The 24,893-nt window shown below is 36.3% G+C and overlaps 1 protein-coding gene across 1 annotated transcript in view; it reads left to right on the top strand.

The window, feature by feature from the left end:
* The window catches only part of ARID4A (AT-rich interaction domain 4A), a 57,338-nt gene extending 32,693 nt beyond the window's left edge, over positions 1 to 24,645 (top strand). Inside the window, exons 14-24 of the mRNA XM_082386460.1 lie at positions 26 to 123; positions 668 to 899; positions 3,550 to 3,800; positions 6,316 to 6,513; positions 9,189 to 9,273; positions 10,083 to 10,224; positions 13,191 to 14,327; positions 14,583 to 14,687; positions 18,188 to 18,394; positions 19,020 to 19,166; positions 22,747 to 24,645. Of these exons, the coding sequence (XP_082242586.1) occupies positions 26 to 123; positions 668 to 899; positions 3,550 to 3,800; positions 6,316 to 6,513; positions 9,189 to 9,273; positions 10,083 to 10,224; positions 13,191 to 14,327; positions 14,583 to 14,687; positions 18,188 to 18,394; positions 19,020 to 19,166; positions 22,747 to 22,850 (2,706 nt within the window). The 3' untranslated portion in view covers positions 22,851 to 24,645. The remainder of the gene's footprint in view (positions 1 to 25; positions 124 to 667; positions 900 to 3,549; positions 3,801 to 6,315; positions 6,514 to 9,188; positions 9,274 to 10,082; positions 10,225 to 13,190; positions 14,328 to 14,582; positions 14,688 to 18,187; positions 18,395 to 19,019; positions 19,167 to 22,746) is intronic.
* The last annotated feature ends 248 nt before the right edge of the window (positions 24,646 to 24,893 follow it).

The following is a 24,893-nucleotide window of genomic DNA, read 5'->3' as shown; positions in this document are numbered from 1 at the left end:
AACAAATAAAAACTTAATTTTCCAGATTGATAGTGGTGCTGTATGGAAGCAAATTTATATGGACCTTGGCATTCCTATTTTGAATTCAGCTGCTTCCTACAATGTAAAAACTGCTTATAGAAAGTAAGTAGTATAGTTTATTCATCAAAGAATACATATTTACAAGGAGTATTTTCCACTTAATTTGTTAGCAATTAAATAAGAACACATCAATCAAAGAACATTAAAGTCAGAGAAAGTGTATAAAAAGGTTTCGGTTAATAGATACTGTGATTGAAAGTTATTTCAGTGCACCAAGTCTGCTTTACTCCATTTTTCATGTTCTGATTTTCTTTTCAAAATCACAGATACAGGCAGTGTTTATAGTCTGAAATTACGATACATGTTACAGAGTTGTACCTTTTGTGGTGAACAGCCTTCATATCAAAACTATGATAGCTGTGTTCAGTTATCACAAGCTCAGATTTTTCAGGAAAGAAATTTTAGTTTCTGATCAATATTTTGGTCTGTTTTCCTATATAAAACACCAAGAAATCAGTAACAGAAAAAATACTTCGTAAAAAAAAGGCTTGAGTTTTACTTTTCAAAAAATATGTGTGTGTTTAATATAGTATTCAAGTTAAATGTAAAGACTAAGATTTCTTAAAATGAAATATTGTTTGTTTAGGTATCTCTATGGTTTTGAGGAGTACTGCCGTTCTGCAAATATTCAGTTCAGAACTATTCACCACCATGAACCAAAAGTAAAAGAGGAAAAAAAAGACTTAGAAGAATCCATGGAAGAGGCTCCAAAAGTAGATCAAGAAATGCCTTTAGTAGAAGTGAAGAGTGAACCTGAGGAAAATATTGATTCAAACAGTGAAAGTGAAAGAGAAGAAACAGAATTAAAATCTCCAAGGGTAAGTAGTTAAAACTAGTTTTATCTAGTTTATTTTTAGCATATTTTAATCTTTTTATTATGGGCATTTTCAGATATACACTCCCGTGAACCTAGTTTATTTTCCAGTATTTGGTTGTGCTTCAGCCAGGCTAGCCTAGCTCCCTTTCTCTAAATATACCACACATTATTTCTTCTACCTGAAAAACCATTCCTCCTCTTGTTCTCTGTTTGTTTGTTCAAGTCATTCTCATCTGGGGTCAATCTCAAATATTCACTTCCGTCAAGTCTTTTGCTAAAGTGTCACCTCACTGAAGCCTCTCCTGGTCACCTTACCTAAAATTGTAACCTACCTCCTCTCTTTGGCACTGGCAATCCCTCTAATGTTGCTGTTTCTATCTGTAATTTACTTACTTGTTCAGTTTACTGCTTATTGTTTCTTTTACCCCACTCTGGACTAGTGTCACACTCCACAAGGGCAGGGATTAGTGTTTATTCCATTAATTGAGAGATCCCAGGCATCTAGAATAGTGCCTGGCACATAGTAAGGACTTATTAAATAGTTGTTGAGTGAATGAATCTCCTCTTTATAATACCTGTGCCCTCAGCCAGGTGGGATCTTTTCTTTCTCTTGACTTCACAACACACTGTACAGCTCTTGTGGCAGTTTTTCATGCTCTGCCTTGTTTCCTAGTCATGTACACACTGGTTTTATGTTCTAACTCTACCCTTGCTCTCCATTAGTATATAACAATCAGGAATTGTCCCTCATTATTTTGATCTTTGTCTGATGATGTCTACACAGTAGGATTTATCAAATTTTAGAAGTAGAAAGAAGATTTAATCACACTGTCAAAGAAGTTCACTTATTGTAATGCATCTTATTTTTCAGTGAAATTGTAGTTAAAAGGTGAAATCATCTTCTATTTGCTCAGAAACCATTTTTTAAAACTGTCCATTTTATCATCTAGTAAATGGAATCTTCTAGTGAATTTCATGAAACATCCAAAGTGGTTTGTTTCTTTTCTTTCTTTAATTTTTGAAAATTTTGGTAAATACACATAACATAAAATTTATCATCTTCACCGTTTTTATATGTGCAGTTCAGTGGCCTTAACTACATTCACATTGTTGTACAACCATCACCACCATCCATCCCCAGAACTTTTTTCATCTTGCAAAACTGAAACTGTACCTGTGAAACAGTAACTCCTCGTTCCTGTCTTCCCCAGCCTCTGGCAACCACCCTTCTACTTTCTATGAATTTGACTACTCTAGGTACTTCATATAAGTGGAATTATGTAGTATTTGTCCTTTTGTGACTGGTTTATTTCACTCTGCATAAGGTCTTCAAGGTTCATCCATGTATGCATTAGAATTTCCTTCCTTTTTAAGACTGAGTAATATCCATTGTATGTATTGTGGACACACTTCCTTGTCATTACATAAAGACCCTCCTCATCTTTATGTAAAACATCTGCGGAGTACTGCATAGTATGGATGTATCATAAATTTACCTTCCTCAAGATTTTGTCCAATTTTTTATGATTACAAAAAGTGATGCAATAAATATGCTCGTAAAAATGTCCTCCCCATTTATCTAAATATAGAGGCTTGTAAAAATGTCCTCCTCATTTATCTGAATACAGAGGCCAGACTTGTAAAAATGGGATTTCTGGGATAAAGTTATAAGTTATACAAACCTAAATTTTGATGGATAACAGATGCTTTTATTCATTTACCTACAAATATTTAAAGAGCACCTGCCATGTGCCAGGCACTGTCTAGATCTGAGGTTACAGAAGTGAATAAGACAGAGACCCTGCCCTCATGGAACTTACATTTAAGTTCTTTTTTTTTTTTTTTCCCCTACCTTTGATGTTTAAATAGCACATAGTCGGGAACTAGGTAAAACATTTGTTATACTGAGATATTGTTAAGTATTCTAGTGCTCCCAAAGTTCTTGGCTCTTTTTTTATCCTCACTTTATTCCAAGTAGAGGGGAATTCTGCCAGCGTATAGAGGTTGACTGGAAGGAGAATTTAGGAGATAATGAAATGGCTCAACAGTTTCATGGTCATTTGAGCATGCAGCAAGAGACTGGATAAAAGCTGCTGGGTGTATAACAAGTTACTGCTGGCCTAGTGAGCTCTCCAGATACTCATTCAAAGAAATGAGCTCACTTTTTGGCCATTGATACAGTTCACTCCTTTTAAAATGTAATCACACTGAAACCCAGTGATATGTTAATTTTATCTTAGTAAACAGTAGAATTAGAGATGACAGAACTTCTAAAAACTTAAGGGACTGATTTATTATTATTAACTTACATCATTGACACTTAGATAATTCTTTAAAAAAATTTTATTATAGTCAAGAAATATTAAAAGTGAGATAAAATAATAGAGTGAACACAGGAGAAAATTTTTATTTTTTATGTAGTGTGTAGCCAGGGATCATAGTACACTTGGACACAATTAAGTAATTTACATGGGTTATTCTTTTCCTTTTGAGAGGAAAAGTATTCAGGAGTTGATGGGTTATCAGTGTCATGTCTCAAGCTAGAGAGAAGACGAGTCATTGCTGTGAAGGTTTAAGGAGAAGATACATTTTTCTACGTTTTTTTGCCCTTTGTAGTGATAGTTACTTTAAAGCTTTTATCCGCCTAATAGGGACGAAGGAGAATTGCTCGAGATGCAAATTCTATTAAAAAGGAAATTGAAGAAGAGAAAACAGAAGACAAATTAAAAGATGACGATACAGAAAATAAGGATGTAGATGATGACTATGAAACTGCAGAGAAAAAAGAAAATGAGTTACTACTGGGGAGAAAAAATCCACCAAAGCAAAAGGAGAAGAAAATTAAAAAGCAGGAGGATTCTGACAGAGACTCAGAGGAAGAGGAAGAGAAGAGCCAAGAGAGGTACATTATCTTATATTTGTTCTCCAGAAGCACCTGTCTGGGGTACAGCAGCGCTCTGTTCCTGCTTAGAGATTCAGGTTTGAGGGAATGTTTTCTTATTGGGACTTCCATTCCTCTTGTCTAATGAAGGTGAGACACATTGTGAAGATGATGTGTATCGCCTTTCGGAATTGGAGAATATACTGGTCGCACCATTTTAATAGCACTTGTGCCCTAAACAGTGGCCTCACAGAAGGCTGCGCCACCCAGTCAAAAGAAAGGTCCTGCAGTTGACAGCAGGGAAGGGAGCTGGAGAAAAATGGAGGAAGTGGACAAGAGGAAACAGCGACAGCAAAAATTCCATTTTAAAAAAGGTACAATGTGGGAAAGCTAACAGACACATGGGTGCACAGTACTAGCAGATGTTTCTGTGTGTTAGCTTCATCTAAGACATTTTTCTTTTTCAAGTTACTGTATTAGAATAAGTGGCATGCACCCCTGATTCTAGTTTGGAAAGTACATCCTTGCCCCACATCACAGCAATTAAATTTCGGCCTTTTAACGTTCATCCTGTTTGCTGTTGAATGAAAACTGTTTTTGTGTTTTCTCATGTATTACACATGTATGGACTGAATTGACTTAAAAGTAACCGATGACGAGGCAGTCTAGCTAGATCACGGTAATGTCCAACTATGTTCAGTTGGCCATTTCTTTGTTGTCAAATGGATTTACTAATTTTTAGACACTACTAAAAGATGACTTTTAATTCAGCAACAGCAGCATAACACACTTACTTGTATAGAAGCTCTCCTCCATAGTTATTTTTTGATTATCATCTGATGCTAAATTTTCTAGAAATTTGAGTTACTAAGCAAAATTGGGAACAGTGGCCTGCTGCCTCCGACTAGTGGCTGACACCCATCTGAAAATTAACCGTTGAGAAAATTACTGGAAAAATAGTAAGGATTGGTGAGTGGGAGAGGTAATTTTATGATTCAGTACAAATAGGTACAGGAGCTTTCACAATTACATGTGAATTAGATCAGTGAATAAAGCAAGTTCTGTCTTGAAATAGGATTAGGATTAGGGAAAGTGGGAGGAAATAATTGGAGTTGAGTATAATGATGTGAGTGTAGTATTTGAAATATTTGGACAATAAATTTAAGCAAGGATAAACCACTTAAAAAGTAAGGCCTAATTACAGTTTGAAGATTTGTTAAAAATAAGCATCAAAATGTGTATATTTTATAGTAATGCATCAAACGTGTAATACACATATATATATATATATACACATACACACCATGTGGTTTAAAAAGCCTTTATAATTAATTGATATGTAAATGGAATAAATATTTATTTTAGAGACAGAAAATTTCAGACTTGAATATGAAGAATGATATTTCCTTTTACTAAATAAAAATTGAATATACAAACATAGTCTGTATTCTCATTCAGTAGCAGGAATTATGGAAATAGGAAACTTTTTTATTTATAGAGACTTCTGTCTTAAGTAGTTGCTCATGGTGTTTTGAAATTACCTTATCAGGATATAATTGGAAGATGCCCTTGGAAAGAAAACATTCCCACTGCTAATGGGTTATCAAAGCTTCTTCATGTCGGGTCCCCCAGTGGTCCCTGAAATAATGCCCTATGTTTATGACAGAACACAGTACCTCCTTTTAAGCTTTTTAAAACTCTTGTGACGCTAGTATGATCTTTGATGCAAATCTTTTCTGAATCCTTGCCGGGCTAATAAAGAATGTTTTATTTATAAAAATATGAAAAATATTGTTGGACCTCCCTGTGTGAATCTCCTTTATATCTGATTATCAAAACAGAGAAGAACCGATGGGAGATGTGTAAAAACAAATAGGAATCAACATAAGATAACGCAAAGCTTTGTTCTCCTGGTGCTATCCCACAGTTATAACAAGTGGCCTAATACTCAAGTATCTATTGTTTCTATGTTAGGGTGGGGAAACCTTTAAAATAGAAACTATCAATAGTTTAAAAGATAGAGTTACTAAGGTAGTTAGCCCTTGTTCATTATTTTGCCCACCAAAAAACTAGTCTTGGTTAAGAACCATTCTGAATTGAGCAGAAAGTAGTAGTAAAGTAGACTTAAAAGACATTTTAGTTGCAGGAAGTTAAAAACTATCTTTAGGTCATTTTCACATGTAAGGTGGCACTTGAGTATGAATCCTAAAGACTTTTTCAAAGCATGTTGTCCGTATTTTGCTTTATCAAAAGTGACTTATTTGACTCCACATCATCATTAACTGTGATTTTTGATTGGCCTTTAAGAAGTATGGATTTGCTTTTGGTACAGTGCACCTTTACATAATAAATAAATTCCTTAGTAAGTAGTCTATAAAAATCTTCTCCTTCTCCTCCTTCTTCTCCTCCTCCACTGACATGTTATTAAGGTAATAATTAGGTTGTGACTCTTCTACATGTTGGATTCTTTTAGCGTATATTATTTTGTTTTCCATTAAGTTATTAGTAGCATTATCAATGTTATAACTTACTGCAGGGAAGAAACCGAAAGCAAATGTGACTCTGAAGGGGAGGAAGATGAGGAAGACACAGAACCTTGCCTAACAGGAACCAAAGTGAAAGTAAAATATGGACGAGGGAAAACGCAGAAAATCTATGAAGCCAGTATTAAAGGCACTGAAATTGATGATGGAGAAGTTTTATACTTGGTACATTACTATGGATGGAATGTCAGGTAAGCAAGAAATTATTTTCTTTTTTTGAAATTTCTTTCATTGGTTCAGAAAGATCCATTTAATGTTTTAAAGAACTAAAGCAAATAGTATATATGTATTTACAAAGCACATCTTGTATCTGAATTTTCCAAGATTCCTATCATTCCCACTGTTATACTAGCTATGTCAATACTTCCAGCCAAAGGTCACCAGGATCACATCTGTAGTTGAACAAGTTGGATTTACTACTCATTTTCAGTGAGGGAGAACACACAGCTTGGAGAACCACATGGCACCTCAGTTAGAGGGTGGATCTGTGAAAGCTTACAGTACCACCTTGGGGAAAAGCAATAGCCCAGGATTCTGTGGAAACATCCTGCAGGGAGCCAGGCCCATGGCTCCCAGCACTGCAAGTGGTTTTGTTTGTTTGTTTATTTGTTTATTAAATTTATCAGAAATCAAGCCTGTATCAAGCACTGTAACAATTCTGAATTGGTTAATTAATAAAAAAAAGAATATTAGATAGGACTTAGATCTGAGCTTCTGTTAGGTGATTTTGGGGAGGGTTTAAGGAAACAGGGCTTTGCTCTAGACTGGATGCTGTCAAGAAGTGGGGGGTAGTTCTGTGATTGGTTATCTTAATTTTATCTATAAGGAGAGAAGACTAGAGCAAGGTTAATGCTATAATTGGTAAAGCAGCAGCAGTCAGGAAAAAAAAAGGACGTTTGGTCATTTCTGTGGCTTGGACAATGTTCCTGTTTTCTTCTGTGTTGAGACACAACTAGGGAGTGGTCTTGTTTTTGTCTTGATCCATTATGGCCACGGAACAGACCTGTCTGATGCCAATGTTCTGCGAAATTGTTCACATTCAACATGAGAACAACACGCCCAAGCTGTGAGGGCCAGAACAGCTCCGTAGCAACAGCAAGGCCCAGCTAATAGTACCAGGCTGGTTCCTGAATGTCAGGGACTACTTTTCTCTTTCTCCTTTAGAAAGTCTTGTGTGTTCAGTATCTCTGCTTGCCCTGTAGTTGCTTTGAGCCAGAGTGCTCCAAAATTTCCCTGCATACTCAGTGTGTGCCCTGTTATGCCTCAATTCCCTCATCTGAATTGGGGAAGACAGAGTACCTACTTTACAGGGATTCTGTGAGAAGCAGTGCTAATATCTATATTAACATGCAAAGTTAATATAATTAGCGCCTAATATAGTTAGTAAGTGCTCAATAAACATTAACTGTTTTCTTTAGTGAGGGGGAGTTTGGTTTCTGTCCTCTCACGTCATTTTAAAAGAGTATGGTTTTAATGAATAGCGTATAAAACTTTAAAATTTCTTTTCTCTTTTCTCAAACCAGCCCCTGTGCCCTTCACATTTCTGCCAACACTAAAAACAAACTTTTTCGTCCATCTCCCAGTTGTTTTGTACGTATGTACTGAATTTGGGAAGAAAGACCGTGCTTACCAACCTCGAGTCCCTGCTTTGCAGTTGCAGCCCATTGTAGCCTTCTTTTTTCCTCAGATTCTATTTAGTTCACATCCGTCTACTTTTATTTACCATCAGTGTGTCTGTTCTGCTTTCCAGAATTTCCCGCTCCTATCATCCTTCTGTCTCATTTTTTTAATGTTTTACTGTATGACTCTTCCTCAAAGTCATTTTTTTATTACAGGCTCATGTTCTTCCTAACTGGTTACCTAACTGGAATTCACATGGTTAATGGGTTTTCATTGACCTTCCATACTGCTAGATATTGGGTTAGTGCAGGAGAAGATCATTTTTAAACCACAGTATAGGTAGTCATGGTACTGTGTCAGCTGAACTTGCGCATATTGGAACAGTGCCCTTCTTTTGCGTGACTTCACGGTAACTGGGTAACAAAGTGAGGGTATGGTTCCCATCATCATGGTGCAGTTCAAAGCAAGGACTGCCTGTAGTTGTTCTGCTTAAATGTTCAGATTTTAGATTTTGGTTGAGCTCTATAAATACCTATATATTCATATAATATAAAAGCTGTTATTTAGTTCTAGGAAGTTTAATTCCTTATTTGCCCCTGATTAGTAACTTGGACTATGTTAAAATCTAGAGGTGATGTCAATATTTTGGGAAAGGGGAAAATGAGGAGTTCTCAACTTGAGCTAAACAGAGTAAACTTAGGTAAAGGAAATATCTATAAAAAATTTCAGTCTTAGAGGTGATACAGCTCAGAATAAAATTTTATTAGAAATACTGGAAGCTAGAGAGAGTTCTGAGAGGAAAAGAGTTGAAAAGGACTTCATAAAATAATCTGGAACTGAGCATATTACAAACTTGAATTTACCTGACTTGTTTTGCATTATTCGGTCAACAGAATGAATTCCAGTGCAGAATCAACTTATTTCATTAAGCTCAGATGTGTGGGAGTTGTGGAAAAGAAGGCAGTTCAAACAATCTTGCATCTATTTAGAGTTTGCCTACCCTGCTATCCCTGTAAGCCTGTTTTCCCTGAGAAATTCTCTTGCCTTGCCCTGTTGGTGGCAGGTACATAAAACACCTAGTACAGTGCTTGGCACACATGTTACCAGCAAACTAGCATCTGTGCCCTTCGCATTTCTGCCAACACTAGAACCAGATTCTTTAGCCTGTCTCACTGTTGTTTTTATTTGGTGAGTACATTTCAAATAAGGTATTCTTGTGAATTTTTAATATATTCTTTATTTTAAGGTATGATGAATGGGTGAAGGCTGACAGGATAATCTGGCCGTTGGACAAAGGTGGACCAAAGAAAAAACAGAAGAAAAAAGCTAAAGTATGTACATAGGTGCCATATCCTTTATGATAAGTACAGGAATTATTCATATTGTATTTTCTATAAACGTTGTTTTCTCATTGTATAATCATCTTGAGTCTTTCAAAGTAATTGTGATTTTCTCTTCTACAACCCAGAAGCTTAAAAAGTAAAAAATGTAAACACATTACCACGCTGTTTCAGGAAAGGTGAAAACTGGCGACTCCTAGGGCACAGACTTCAAACACAAAGGCCTATGAGGTTCTCTAGAAAAGGGGTAAAGTAGGACTGAGAGTGACGAAGAAGAGGTCAAGTTCCTCATCTAGGGAGAATGGAACTAACCGCTCTGCTGTGGGATGCAGACCCAGGGTTGCCAGATTTTAGGATTTTTTAAGAACTCTATTTTTTAAAATGTGAAATCTGATTTTTAAATGCTGGAAGCTAATACTAAACTTTAAAACATACATTGGCCAGTTGTACCCTCATGCACACCCACAATTTTCAGCCTTTGCTGTAGAGATGATGACATATCTTTCTTTTCCTCAGGGAATAGTAAGAAACAAGGGGGAGAGCTGAGTAGTGTATAGCTCTCTAATGTACTGACTCTGACCTTCACAATATAATTGCAGTGTTCCAAGTTGAAGTTGTAGAACATCATATTCATATAAGTACAAAAATATTTTAGAAAACTATTTAATTTTTATTTTTCCATAACTACAGATTAGGAGTTGACATAACAAACCTTTCTGAGTTATAGTTTTCCTTGGAGAAGTAGACTGTTCATTTTTCATAGGCTGGTGCTTCTCATACATTTTGTTTTTGTTACCCAGAACAAAGAAGACAGTGAGAAGGATGAAAAGAGGGATGAGGAGAGGCAGAAGTCAAAACGGGGACGACCTCCTTTAAAATCTACTCTTTCATCAAACATGCCATATGGTTTGTCTAAGACTCCAAACAGCGACGGAAAATCAGGTACCAGAAGCGCTCACATCAATATGCTAGACAGCTCACCTCTGTCAAATGGAGTGGAAGGTGCTCAATTCTGAGAATCACTGGTTTTTTAAAAATCAATAATAAAAATAATAAAACTTCAGTTATGTGAGAGATTCATAGAAAGTCATCTAGGTTTTTTTTTTTTTAAGGAATCAATTTTATTTATTTATTTTTGGTTGCGTTGGATCTTTGTTGCTGTGCGCGGGCTTTCTCTAGTTGTGGCGAGCGGGGGCTACTCTTCGTTGCGGTGCGCGGGCTTCTCATTGCAGTGGCTTCTCTTGTTGCGGAGCACAGGTTCTAGGTGCACAGGCTTCAGTAGTTGTGGCTCACGGGCTCTAGAGTGCAGGCTCAGTAGTTGTGGCGCACGGGCTTAGTTGCTCCGCAGCATGTGGGATCTTCCCGGACCGGGGATCGAACCTGTGTCCCCTGCCTTGGCAGGCGGATTCTTAACCACTGCACCACCAGGGAAGTCCCTAGGCTTTTACTATATGATTTAAACTACAAAATTTGATTTGAAGAAAATGTTTATTTTGCTATATCATGTTTATTTAAAATTTAGTGATGTTTTACTTAATTAGGGATAACTTTTCTTGTTAATACCGTAGGAATATTCTTTCTTTTTTTAAAAAAATTATTTATTTTTGGCTGCGTTGGGACTTCGTTGCTGTGTGCGGGCTTTTTCTAGTTGTGGCGAGTGGGGTCTACTCTTTGTTGCGGTGTGCTCTTCGTTACGGTGCATAGGCTTCTCATTGCAGTGGCTTCTCTTGTTGCGGAGCCCGGGCTCTAGGTGCGCGGGCTTCAGTAGTTGTGGCACGTGGGCTTAGTTGCTCCGTGGCATGTGGGATCTTCCTGGACCAGGGCTCGAACCCATGTCCCCTGCGTTGGCAGGCGGATTCTTAACCACCGCACCACCAGGGAAGCCCCCATAGGAATATTCTATTTTAACAGAGGGTGGGTTGAAAAGCCATGCGTCCTCCTGTGTGCTGCACTGTCCTACAAAGCATGTGCCAGTGTCTCCTGTAATCTATTGCTGTTCACCTAGGGTCTTTCAATAAAGTTGTGACTGCGTTGTTCAAAGACAGGACAAACTAATGTGGTAGAGGCATGTTTTGTGATGAACATAGGTGAACATATTTTAGTCTGATTTTACCGTTTTTCCCACTTTTCTACCTTTGTATATTTTTCCATGTAATTTAAGAAATGTTAAATTTAGAAAACGTTCATATAAAAATTTCCCTCCCTTGAAGAAAAAAGCTTTTCTGAACCACAGGATTGCCATGAGCCCACCACGTGGAGAAAACGGCATCTTTCCTCCTCTTTACTGCCATCTGCTGGAAGGTTGTCATAATACACAAATGCAAGACGTCCACAAAGTGGAAGATGCCCTCTTAGATGCATGCCAATGTGCAGTGTACAGTCTACAGAACTATGCATGGTCTTGCTAAACTACTTCATAAAAGTAAAAAACTACTTTTTAAAAAAAATTTATTTTGTTTATATTTACTTTTGGCTGCGTTGGGTCTTCGTTGCTGCGTGCAGGCTTTCTCTAGTTGTGGCGAGAGGGGGCTACTCTTCGTTGTGGTGCGTGGGCTTCTCATTGTGGTGGCTTCTCTTGTTGCGGAGCACCAGCTCTAGCTGCGCGGGCTTCAGTAGTTGCAGCACGTGGGGTCAGTAGTTGTGGCTCACGGGCTCTAGAGCACAGGCTCAGTAGTTGTGGCGCACAGGCTTAGTTGCTCCAGGGCATGTGGGATCTTCCTGGACCAGGGCTCGAACCCGTGACCCCTGTATTGGCAGGCAGATTCTTAACCACTGCACCACCAGGGAAGTCCCTACTCTTTTTAACATGAGAAAAAATTCTAAATTCTGTATATGATAAAACCACAAAATAAAACTACACACCTTTTCATTTAAAAAGTACATTTAAGCTTGCTTTTTTGCACTTCTTTAGAATATGAGCACCATGTGGGTAGAATTTTTGTATTTTACAACTTCCATACCGTCTTAGAACCCTAGTTATTATTTTAAAAATTCTCTGAGTTAAAGAGAATGATTTAAGGTAGCTGGCCTATACTTTCCTGTCTCTTAATCAGAGGAATATTTAAAGTTTTGAGAATTCAAGCTTCTCATCCTGTACATTTTTTCAGAATTAAGTAGAATATCATATTCCTTTCTAAGGACACAAAATGGGCATCTCATTTATTAATCAGTACCTTCTAGATCTCAGATCAAACCACTTAACATATTAACTTCATATCTCAGTACTAGTCCTTTGATTTTTCTAGGGGTTATTACTGTAGCCTAAATACGATACTAGTAAAAATTGCAAAATAGCTCTTTTATAGAATTGAGACAGTAATATTTTCTATGCAGTGTATTTTCACATGGAATTTGAGGTCTCCCCTCCCCCATTTTTGGCACAAATGTATGATTTATTTATTTTTTTAATTTGTATTTTTAAATTTTATTTATTTATTTATCTTTGGCTGCGTTGGGTCTTCATTGCTGCACGTGGGCTGTCTCTAGTTGTGGTAAGCAGGGGCTACTCTTCGTTTTGCTGCGTGGGCTTCTCATTGCGGTGGCTTCTCTTGTTGCGGAGCACAGGCTCTAGGTGCGTGGGCTTCAGTAGTTGCGGCGTGCGGGCTCAGTAGTTGTGGTGCGTGGGCTCTAGAGCACAGGCTCAGTAGTTGTGGTGCACAGGCTTAGTTGCTCTGCGGCATGTGGGATCTTTCCGGACCAGGGCTTGAATCCGTGTCCTCTGCATTGGCAGGCAGATTCTTAACCATTGTGTCACCAGGGAAGTCCTGATTTATTTTACATAAGAAATTTCTACAAGGAGGTATTCAGAGGTACTTGATTAAGAGTTTTGTCTTTGGCAGAATTTTTATTATAAAATTGCATTGGTAATTAAGATAGAAACCTTTGTAATACAGTATTTCCTCTTGCAGACTCCTGTTCATCTGATAGTGAAACGGAAGACCTTTTAGAAAAGAATTTGATGAATGAAGAACTTTCTCCTGATATTAAAGAAGAATTAGAAAAAAATGAAAGTTTAAGTGATGATAAACTAGATGAAGAAAATCCAAAGATTGCTGCACATATATTAAAAGAAAATGATAGGACTCAAATGCAGCCTTTAGAAACCTTGAAGTTAGAAGTTGGAGAGAATGAACAAATAGTACAGATTTTTGGAAATAAAGTGGAACAAGCAGATGAAGTTAAGAAAGAGGCAGAAAAATCTCCTAAAGGAAAGGGAAGACGAAGCAAGACAAAAGATCTTTCTTTAGAAATTATAAAGATTTCATCATTTAGCCAGGATGAAGCAGGAACTGAACCTCATATAGAAGCTCAGAGTATAGAATTTTCTTCATTAGACAGTAAAAACTTTTCTTCTGCTACAGAAGATGAAATTGACCAATGTGCAAAAGAAAAAAAGTTGAAACGGAAAATACTGGGACAGTCATCACCAGAGAAAAAAGTAAGAATTGAGAATGGAATGGAAATGACAAATAGCATTTCTCAAGAAAGGACCAGTGATTGTGTTGCATCTGACGGAATGAAAAACTTAAATTTTGAACAACACTTTGAAATAGAAAATGAAGGAATGCCATCATTAATAGCAGAGCCAAACCAATGCATTCAAGAATTGACTAAAGAAAAATTTGATAGTCCAGCTGAAGAAACTGTAAATACTCCATTAAAAGAAGAAGAGGATGCAATGCCTCTGATTGGGCCGGAAACCTTGGTTTGCCATGAAGTAGATTTGGATGATTTGGATGAAAAGGATAAGACCAGTACTGAGGATGTAGTAGTTGAAAGCTCTGAATCTAACTCTCTTGTTTCTATTCCACCTGCCCTACCTCCTGCAGTACAGCATAACTTTTCAGTAGCTTCACCACTTACTCTCAGCCAAGATGAGTCTCGAAGTATAAAAAGTGAGAGTGACATAACCATTGAGGTTGATAGTATTGCTGAAGAATCTCAAGAAGGTCTCTGTGAGAGGGAATCAGCAAATGGATTTGAAGCCAGCGTTGCCTCTGGTACCTGTAGTATAATTGTTCAAGAAAGAGAGAGCAGAGAGAAGGGTAAGGACTTCCTAGGGAGAAAATCAACCGTTATATTAAAACCAAAAACTAGTAAGCCAAGAGTTTTAGGAACTAATGATCTGTTAAGTACCCTCCCTCCCTCCTTCCTTCCTTCTTTACTCTCTCCCTCCCTCCCCTCCTTTTTTTTTTTTTTTTTTAAACGTACACGTGGAAATTCGTGTAGAGTAGATAGGTGAATGAATGTTCTTGCTCTTGATTTTTTTTTTTCTAATTCTCTCTTTTCACTTATTTCAGGTCAGAAAAGGCCAAGTGATGGAACTAGTGGATTATTGGCAAAAAAACAGAAGCGAACCCCAAAGCGAACAAGTGCTGTAGCCAAAAATGAAAAGAATGGAGCAGGTTGGTACTTTTCAATGCTGGCTTTAGTGTGGTGGTAGTACTTTCAGCAGTTTGTTGGCTTGATCATTTGTGTCAGCTTAAAACTCAATTTGGTTCATTATGTTCTGAAAAGTAGCAATTTTTCCATTAGTTTTTAATCTGAAGGTGCTTGTCAATTTTATTTAGAGCTGGGATAGCTGTGGTTATTTTTTATGCTTATTTCATTTGTATTTCTTATGTAAAGCAGTTTAATATTAGAGGAATACATTTGGGAATCTTGAACAAAAGAAAAATAACATTTGCTCTGGTAATAAAAGCAGATTAAGTTTACATTTCTGAATGGAATGTTTTCCTTTAATCTAGAAAAACTGACTTTTAAATAGTAACACAGTAAGTTTGAAATATAGGGAAATAAAATTCTTATTGAAACAAACAGGAAAATTAGTAAACCAGTAAGAATAGATTACATGAAAAACAGATTTCTGTACAATAAGGAGTAAAATTAAGTTGTAGAATATAGTAAATAGAAATAAACATGGTTGATTTTGACAAATTAAAATTTTACCTCCAAAGCATGCCTTCATACAAGCCTGAAAGGGAAATTCTAGATTACAGTAGATACATATTTCAAGGAAGGGGCATATAATTTATTTAAGATACAAGGCATTTCAAAGAAAAACCTTTGAGCCATATTTCAAGTCCTCAGTAACCAGATATGGCTAGTGGCTGGACAAGACAGGTCTAGAGTATAGGGAAAGAGTGATGGGAGATGAGACTAGAAAGACAGCAGGAATTACAAAGGGAAAATGCGTAACTTTACAGTGGATGAGCTGGGCAGACATCACCTTAGTCAAATGAAGTGAACACCACCAGCAATGGGACAAAGTGAAATGTACCACCTGACAGGATGAAATAAGAAGAACATAGCTGCACATCTGTAATATTCCCGTCAAAGATGTATATAACCTGACTGTAATCCCGAGGACTCATCAACAAATTCAAACTGAAGGATGTTCCATAAGATAACTGGCCTATAATTTTAAAAATTGTCAAGGTCATGAAAGTCAAAGAAAGAGGAACCGTTCCAGATTAAAGGAGATTTATGAGGTGTGATAACTAAATGCAGTATATAATTCTCACCTGGATCCTATTGCTGTAAAGAACATTATCAGGTCAAGTAGAGATACTTGTGTGGGATCTGAGGATTATATGATAGTAATATATCTGTGTTAATTTCCTGATTTTGATGGTTGTATTATGCTTCTTTAGGAGTGTGGTGGTTTTTAAAACATATCCACAAATGTGTTGATATGTTTCCCTTCAAGAGGCAAAGCCTAATCCCTTCCTCTTGAGTACGGGCTGAATTTAGTGACTCCCTTCTAACTAATAAAATAAAGTGGACGTGATGGAGTATGTCTTCAGAGAATAGGTCATAAAAAGCACTGCAAATTCCTTCCTGCTCTCCCTTGGATCACTTGCTCTGGGGGAAGTTAGCTGCCATGGTGTGAGGTCACTCAAGCAGTGTATGGAGAGGCCCACGTGGTGAGGAACTGAGCATATCCTGCCAACAGCCAGCAAGGAACTGAGGCCTCCCAGCACTCACTAACAGCCATGTGAGTGAGCCATCTTGGAGCATATCCTTCAGCTCCAGTCAAGTCTTCAGAGACCAGAATCTTGGCTAAAAGCTTGACTGCAACCTCACAAGATTCCCCGAGCTGGACCACACAGCCAAGCTGTTCCCAGATTCTAACCCTCTGAAACCGTGTGAGACACTAAACATTTGTAGTTTTAAACTGCTAAGTTTGGGGCTAATTTGTAGATAACTAATACAGGGAGAATGTTCTTATTTGTAAGAAGAGAACACTAAAGTATTCAAATATGGCAGGGCAACTTATCCTCGAATGGCAGAAAAACATTCTTTGGTAATTGTTCTTCTCTTTTTTGTAAGTTTGAAGATTGTCTCAAAATAAAAAGTTAAAAAGATTAAAAAGGAAAAAAAAAAGGAGATGATCAGTTTTTCTTTTTGGAAAGAATCTTTGGCTTAACTAAGGCAGTGAAAGAAGGAATGAATTAAGAGAATTGGGACATAAAATCACTAGTACTCAATTATTATTAGTTAGATACGAGGAACTGGTTAACTGACATATAGCATATAGGAGTAGCAGCAGGCCGTTGGAAGAGTAATTTAGGGAATGTTGCTTTAGAGGTACCACCTATTAGGAAAATAAGGGTCTGGAGCTTCGAAGAAAGTCTGTTTTTAGAAGATAGTTGTTGAAGGATTACAAGATGATAAAGCTGCTATGGGAGAATTGTAAAAAGAGAAGAAAAAGGACCAGAAGTGGAATTATGTGGCATATCCCTTTAAATGGGCCAGGAAGAGCAGAGTAGAAGCAGATTAGAGATAAATGAAAATCAGTTAACACTAGTTGGTTTGAATAAGAAAGACGTTTCAAATGCAATAGAATATTCAAGTAGGATTAAAATATATTCATTGAATTTGGTGAATAGTAAGTGTTTGGGGCCCTAACAAGAGCATGGGAAGGAGACATGATTAGAAAGTATGGAAATAAGAATAACAAAGAATTTCTCTTTCATGAAATTTGACCCTAAAGAGAAGGAAAGAGGTGCCAGCTAAAGGGGGAGGTTTTCCTCTCCTTCCCTCCCTCTCTCTCTAAGGGTAGGAAAGCTTTAAGCATGTTCATAGACTCTGGAAAAAGAAGAAAGATAAAATGACATTGGAATATTTCAGAGGAGCTGGGGATAAATGGTGTCAAGAGTATAGCTGAAGAGATTAGTTTGCCCAGCATTAAGTCTCTTCTTTTTGAGGCCAAAAAAGGGAGATAAGGACAGACACAGTAGGGGAGGGGCTGGGAAAGTGAGTGTGTAACCCTCAACTTTGCCTTTTCAGTAGAAGGGAAGGTTGGCTGTTGAGAGTGAATAGGATGGAAGTAGGGTGTAGACTTTGAAAAAAAGCAGAAAAAGTTGAGAGAAAATTCTAATTTGTTATTAAGTGAAAACCAAAAAGCATCTTTAAGTACACATTTGGTGAGGAGGGATGTAGACTTGCAAACAAGTATCTGACACATTTTATATATTATACATATGTTAAAAGTTGGATGTGTATTTTGTGCTTGTTCATGTATATAGTTTGGGTTGGTCCCCTTTTGGGTTGTTTTCATGTTTTGTTTTAAACATAAATGGGGCAATACTATGCTTATTGTTTTTTAACTTTATCATTTCACCATGTATTTTGGATATTTTGCCATTTTTGTTCTTAGGAACTCTAGCTCATTCTTTTTAACAACTTTAGCACAGTATTCTATAATACTGATATATAATTCTTAGCCATTTCCCTTTTGGTGGGTATTTAGGTTATTTCCATCTTTTTATTGTTATAAAACTTAGCACATTTGTGCATTTATTTCTTTAGGATACCGAAAAGTGTAATTACTGGGTCCGTTGCATTTTAATATTTGAGATTTTTATCATTTATAACCTGAGTCAATTTTTTCTTATTATAGGACAAAGCAGTGATAGTGAAGATCTTCCTGTCCTAGACAATTCAAGTAAATGTACCCCAGTAAAGCATCTTAGTGTATCTAAGCCACAGAAGCTTGCACGATCTCCTGCAAGAATATCCCCTCACATCAAAGATGGAGAAAAAGATAAACAGAAAGAAAAACATCCGAATTCATCTCCTCGGACATATAAGTGGAGTTTTCAACTCAGTAAGAAGCTTATAGAAAACTTGAATGTATATTACAAAGTGGTATATATTTTGAAATGTCAAAATAAGGAATAACGATTAGCAAATTCATTTATTTAGGTATCCTAAATGTTGTCTTATTAATAATCACTACTTATTATCTTAAATACAAATCTGTGTATTTTCATAATACTAACTTGATAAATATTGGAGAAAGCTCTCCAGTTATGGAATGAGACATGTATGATTTATATAAATTGATGAAACTTAAACACCCTTTCTTGTACTGACAATTGGAAATAACTAATAAATGAGGAAAACATCAATACAAAGACACTATTTGGATAAATAACTACAATTATAGATCATAGTTGCTGTATGTTGATGTTTCCTTGTGCTTTTCTGATTATTTCAGTAATACATCATTAAGTAATACATGTTTAGTGGAATATTTGGGATATATATAGAAATCTTATTCATGAATTTAATTAAGGTCTTCCATTTTTATAGAGCCTTATTTAGTGTACTGTTAGGTTTTAATAAACTAAAGCTTTTGTTGAGTTATGAGTTGGACTTTTGATAGAACTGCCATCTTTTTTTCTCATAGAATTATTTTAAAATCCAAATTAACTTTTTTTCCCTTTTAGATGAATTAGATAACATGAACAGTACGGAGAGAATCTCGTTTCTCCAAGAAAAACTACAGGAAATCAGAAAGTATTACATGTCTTTGAAGTCTGAAGTTGCAACCATAGATAGGAGGAGAAAAAGATTAAAAAAGAAAGACAGAGAAGGTAATTTGATTATAATTTTTCTTCCCCTTATTTTTCAAATATATATCCTATCACTTTAGAAGATTTAGGTTTGCCACTTTTTAATATAGTATATATTTATTAATTGTTATCTTTAGATTCCTAGTGTTTTCTTCTTTGTTGCTATTGTTGAAGTGAGTCAACAACTGAATCAGAATGAGACTCTTGAAAGAGACTGTGAACTGTTTTACAAAATGTGTGATTTTACTAAATGTGGTGGGTTCTTAAGAAGAGCTTACTCCCTCTGAATTTCTCTCAACTGCTCAACAAACATTTATTGGCTGCCTATTAACAGGCACTATATTTGTCATTATGGGGTTCATCAAAATGAAGAGGGATATGGCTTATCCTCTAGGAGGTTATCTTGTTGGGATCATAAGTCATTTCCTAAGCAACTACTATATAAGATAGTTCAGCTTAGAACATTAATGCACATATACCATATGCCAGGCCCTCTTTCAGGTGGTGGAAGTACAGAGATGAATGAGATACAGACCTCGATCTCAAAGTCTTAACGTCTAGTGGAGCTGTATGTTGAGGGCCCTGAGAGTGATATTAACAAGAACAGGAGTTGGTGGAAGGAGAGATGACTTCGGAATAATCATGAGGAGAGAATAGCATCTGAACTAAACCTTAAAAATGTATAGGATTGACTTCTAGTTAAACATTGATATCTCATATCTACCCCAAGCCCAGGCCTCACTAAAATAATAGTAAAGAATAGTAAAAGCCCTGTACCCACAAGGACGAGAGAATGGGACCGCAGACTGACTACGGTAGACAAGAAATGTCAGCAGCATACCTTTTGGAAGCTGAGAAGCAGATGGACTGTAAGTGTCCTAGCAGATGACAGAATGCTAAACACCTGAGCCTGTGTATCCTTCTAGTGGGACAAAACAGTGAGAAGCAAGCCAATTCATACTACATCACCCCAGAAAAGATCTGAGGACAGTGTGAGGTGTGAGGATGGAAATCGGAGATGGTTTGAAAAAGGAAGGAGAAATTGGATCCTTTCATCCCAACTTCTTTTCCCCTAACTCCAGCAGAAAATATGAGATTAAGTTATTGGAGGCTGAGAGGGATCAACAGGCTTATAGAAAGACTCAGGGACACCAGCCATAGCTGAAGGTGAGGGTTAAGTGCTAAACCAAAAATAATGAGCTTGAGTGAAAGTTTCCAGTACTAAATGATGAGACTCCTGTCCCTTTTCCAACCAACGATCTCATCTTCTTGTCTCTCTGAAAGCTGGTAACCAAGCTTATGCTCCTTCCTGGAAGGAGATTGGAAGTCTTCTCCTCTGGAGAAGCTGGTCAGCCCAAGGGAAGTGATCTAACATAGATACCAGTATTTGGAGGTTCCTGAACCAAAAAGCAAAATCCTTACAAATCACTATGTGTGCACTGCCCAACATTTAAAAGCCCTGTGGCCTCATGTATAGCTTCCAGTTAGCTTTTTAATGCTCCCTCTTAAATATGGAAGCCACAAGACCAGATGTTTGAGGAAAGCCTTTACATAAAGACAGAAACCAAAATATTCAATAGAAAAAAGGAACTTGGACAATGTGCCATATAAAAACAAACTATAATTAATATCCAGAGTTACAGGAAAGATATTGCAGTCTTGAAACAAGAATATGATACTATCAATGAAATTCAGAGAACATGAAGGATCTCTTAAAAATTAAAAATATGGTATTTGGAATAAAAAAAAATAAATAGAAGGGTAAGATAGCAAGGCTAAAGAAATCCCAGTAAAAGATCAAAAAGATAATAGGAGAGAATAACGCAGTATAGGATCTGGCTGGGAGATCCAACTTCTGAATCATAGGATTTCTAGAAAGAGAACACTGAATAAACATAGGAGGAAGTTGTGATCAAAGAAATAAGAAAAACTTCCAGAACTGAAGGAGATGGGTTAGAAAACTGAAAGGACTCCCTGCGAACCTCTATAAAGAATGGGGGAAAAAAATCACACCAAAGCACATTATGAAATTTCAGAACCCTGTGGATAAAGGTAAGGTTCCAAAAGCTTACCATATAAAGGTCTATACAAAAAACTGGGTCTCAGAACAGCATCAGATTTCTCACGTCAGATTTCTCAATGGTGACACTAAAAACTGGAAGCCAAGCTATTAAGATAACATGACATCCAGCAAACAAGGAATCCCACATAGGAAAACAGTAAGGAAAATCTCAAGGTGATGGCACATGGAAGCCCTAGAATGATCACTGCATAACAGGCCTACAAAGCAACTATTTCAGGAATAGGATGGAACAGGAGGGGAGGGCTCTAGGAGGGATGTCCCTTTAAGAAAAAAACAGTAAATTATCTGATAGGCTTGCCCATCTTGAGAGAAGTTTTCTATCTATGGCAGAGAGTTAGGGGATGAATTACTAATAAAATGGCCTGTGTCATATGTGGTCTTGAATCATTCTACTCCAAGTCCAGCAGTTTTCAATTCCTGGAAATATGATGGAGCAAAAGGAAAGAGATCGACCTTCCATCTTTGTCCTTTTCTTTAAAAACTGTAAATAGCAAGAAGTCTTTACAGAATTTTTAAACACAGAAAGAAGAACAAATTAATAAATTGAGCTTTTCTTCAGAGAACCTTCAATGGCTTTGAGTTTCCTAAAGGTCATATAAGTTCAGACAACTAAAAAGATGATTTTCTTATAGTCTTCTTCCTTTTTTTGTTTTCTTAATTTTTTGTGTGTGAAGTGAGTTATTAAAGTGAAACACTGAGTGACTTCTAGCACATATATTAGAATTTGTAGTAATGAGTTACATGTCATATTGGCAGTACACACATTGAGGGCTGTATACTTAAACAAAAATTAAGACTTTAAGTAAAATAGGAATAATTGGGCAAAGATTAGCAGGAGATAGGAGGGCCCTGCAAAGAAAAAAGTAAAAACTAAAAAATGACAGAGCACCTGATGCATAGAGTAATGATCTTTAATCCATGCTCCATGCTCCTGGAGAGTTTTGTTAAAGTCATTTGAAGACTTTTTCTAATCACTCACCCACATTTCCATCCTGATCCCATGATTCTGATACCTGACTTAGATTACTGCTTCTTGCTTATGAGAGTTTTGTGTCCATCGGGTATATTGGGACAGGATAAAGATAGGAAGCCAACGGTTAGCTGGTTAAAAGAAATTCTCTAGGATAAGTGAATTCTTTTATGGTCCTATAATCCAGAGATAAAGCAGGAATTTGCTATAGTGAAAATTTATCTCAGGTTGATCTCGTTTCTGATTTGGGACAAGGTGAGTTTCTTTCAGGGATCTTTCAAGTAGGGATTTAAGATTTTATATCTCTTTAGTCTTTACATTTTCTGGTGCCTTTTTTAAACTGAGTTACTTAAGTGATGAGAGACTGATTCCACTCATTTGAGCCAAACAAAATTTTTGCTGACAAAATGTTGTTATTCCTTCATGCACCATTTAAGAGGACTATAATTGAAGTGAATAATGTTAAGAAATTCATTTCTAATTTGCCGGTGGCTGGGTATCTGTGTGTGATAGTTTTCAGGTCTAATGTAGCTTTTTTGATTCTACAGTGTCTCATGCAGGAGCCTCCATGTCATCTGCTTCATCAGACACTGGAATGAGTCCCTCCTCATCATCTCCCCCACAGAACGTACTTGCTGTAGAATGCAGGTGATAAATGTTTTCTCTGCCTTCCCAGCAGTTTGCTGCCAAGGACATAAATCCCAAAACCCTGAAATACAACCACAGAAAGCACTCAACTGGTTTGACATTGCTAAATATATCCTGTACACTTTTCCAGGCTGGATTGTATCTATTCCCTTCTCTTTTCTTTTTTTTTTTTTCTGTTGCAAAAAAATAAGCTGATTAATAACTGAAGTTTAGGCAGCCTGCCATATTTGTCATAATTTTTCCTTTTTTTTTTTTTTTTTTTTCGTTTTTTTGTGAAGATAGAAAAAGGGCACTTAGCAAATTTGAATTTGTATAATAAAGCTTTCAGGTGTTATAGAAATCATAGACAAGCAAGTGCACATGATAAACATCAAAATACCCAGCTAAATAGTTACTGCTGCACTTTCACTGAGATGTATTTGAACACTTGGTGAGTAGGGGGTTTATGTTGTGTTTTTTTATTGTTGTTGTTGGTTTTCTTGTTTTTTTTTTTTTTTTTTTTTGTGGAAGCACTTGCTATTTAGAACTGCCAAAGTATATGTTCAGCAGTGTGCCCAGGTTTAAGGTGTAAATGGGACAAAATAAATTGTGAAAGGAAGTGTAGTTGACTGAAAACTACAGTTGTAATAAGTCTTCCACTTTTTATAGGATTTTTGAGCACACAATTATGCAAATATTTTAATGTTTATTAATGTTTACAGTGGAATTGTGAATAAGTTTTCAGTGGACTATCTTATCCCTTGACAAAAATATTTTGTCTTTTTTCTATGTAATTTCAGAGTTTTTATTTTGTTACAAAAAGACAAAAATGAAATATATAACAACAATGAAGTTATTTAACAAGATTTCTAAAGCTGAAAATTTTGTGTAAAATAAGGTATTATCTTGCAACTTGTTAAATATATTTATTCAGACATTGGATGTTGTATTTTTATGTATTTTTTAAAATATTAATAAAATTGAAAAAAAGAAAATTCTAGGTTAATTCACTCTTCGAATGACAATAGCTCTCAGCTGTCCCTTTTACAGGAGGTTGCATCCAGCGGCTTTGCCTGTACTGAAGGGAGTCTGTCTCAGTCCTTCAAACAGTGTAGAACTATAAATGGGCATCTGGATCATTAAAGTACGTCCTCGTTTAGAAACTTTGGCAGTCCTAGTATTTAAACTGTTTTGAGGATCAAATTTTTGGTTGCCCTTAAGATATTTTGTCACAGTTTTTATGTTTGCTATACTGCCGAATAAATTTATATCTCCCAAAGTTGAGATGCAACAACTAAGTAAAGCAATTATGTATGCTTTGTTTGTGAATTGTTTCACAGACTGATACATTTTGTAAATAATTCTTCCAAAACCATGTATTTAAAGCAGTTTTGCCATATACATTATGTAAAAAGGTGATTTTTTAAAATCAGTTTTTAAATTCATGTTTGTACATTGAAAGGGGTTTTTTTTAAACCTCCTTTCCTGTGTTTAATATGCGTAGAGTAATAACCTAGACGCTCTAGACTGTATATCAGGATCTGATTTACAAGAACAGAGTCAGAGCCAAACACTAGTGATGGCATAGCATTACTGAAATCATTGTTTCTTAATTTCATTTTACCACATTGTGAACTTGTGATTCAGATTCCTTCCATTTTCGCAGAGAATTAAAAACAAAAAAGTACTCTTGTAAAATGCACTTTTCTGTCTTTTCTTTGCAAAGCAGAAGTATTTCAATGTAAAATAAAAATGGAGCTCAGTGGGCAGTATTAATAAAGGCCATGTTTTAAACATAGGCTTTATATTTTTAGTTTTCATTTAAGTGATTGTTTTTTTCCCCTAAGTGCCAATAACTCACAGTTGGAAAACCAGACTTCATAAAACAAAGCATATTCAATATATTCTTCATGTCTCTACAATTAAATATATCTAGTACTTAATTATAAAAATTTTAAAAGTGCGTCATTCAAATACAGTTGGAACTAGGAGGCAACTTTAGATTCATACATTAGATATTTTATCAGCTTGAATATTGATTTATCAGCTTGAATATTGTCCTTTCTAA

The sequence above is a fragment of the Balaenoptera borealis genome (genome assembly GCF_965194805.1).
Source record: "Balaenoptera borealis genome assembly, chromosome: 3".
NCBI lineage: Eukaryota > Metazoa > Chordata > Mammalia > Artiodactyla > Balaenopteridae > Balaenoptera > Balaenoptera borealis.
The sequence above is the reverse complement of the archived record's forward strand: the minus strand, read 5'-3'. Positions and strand labels throughout refer to the sequence as shown.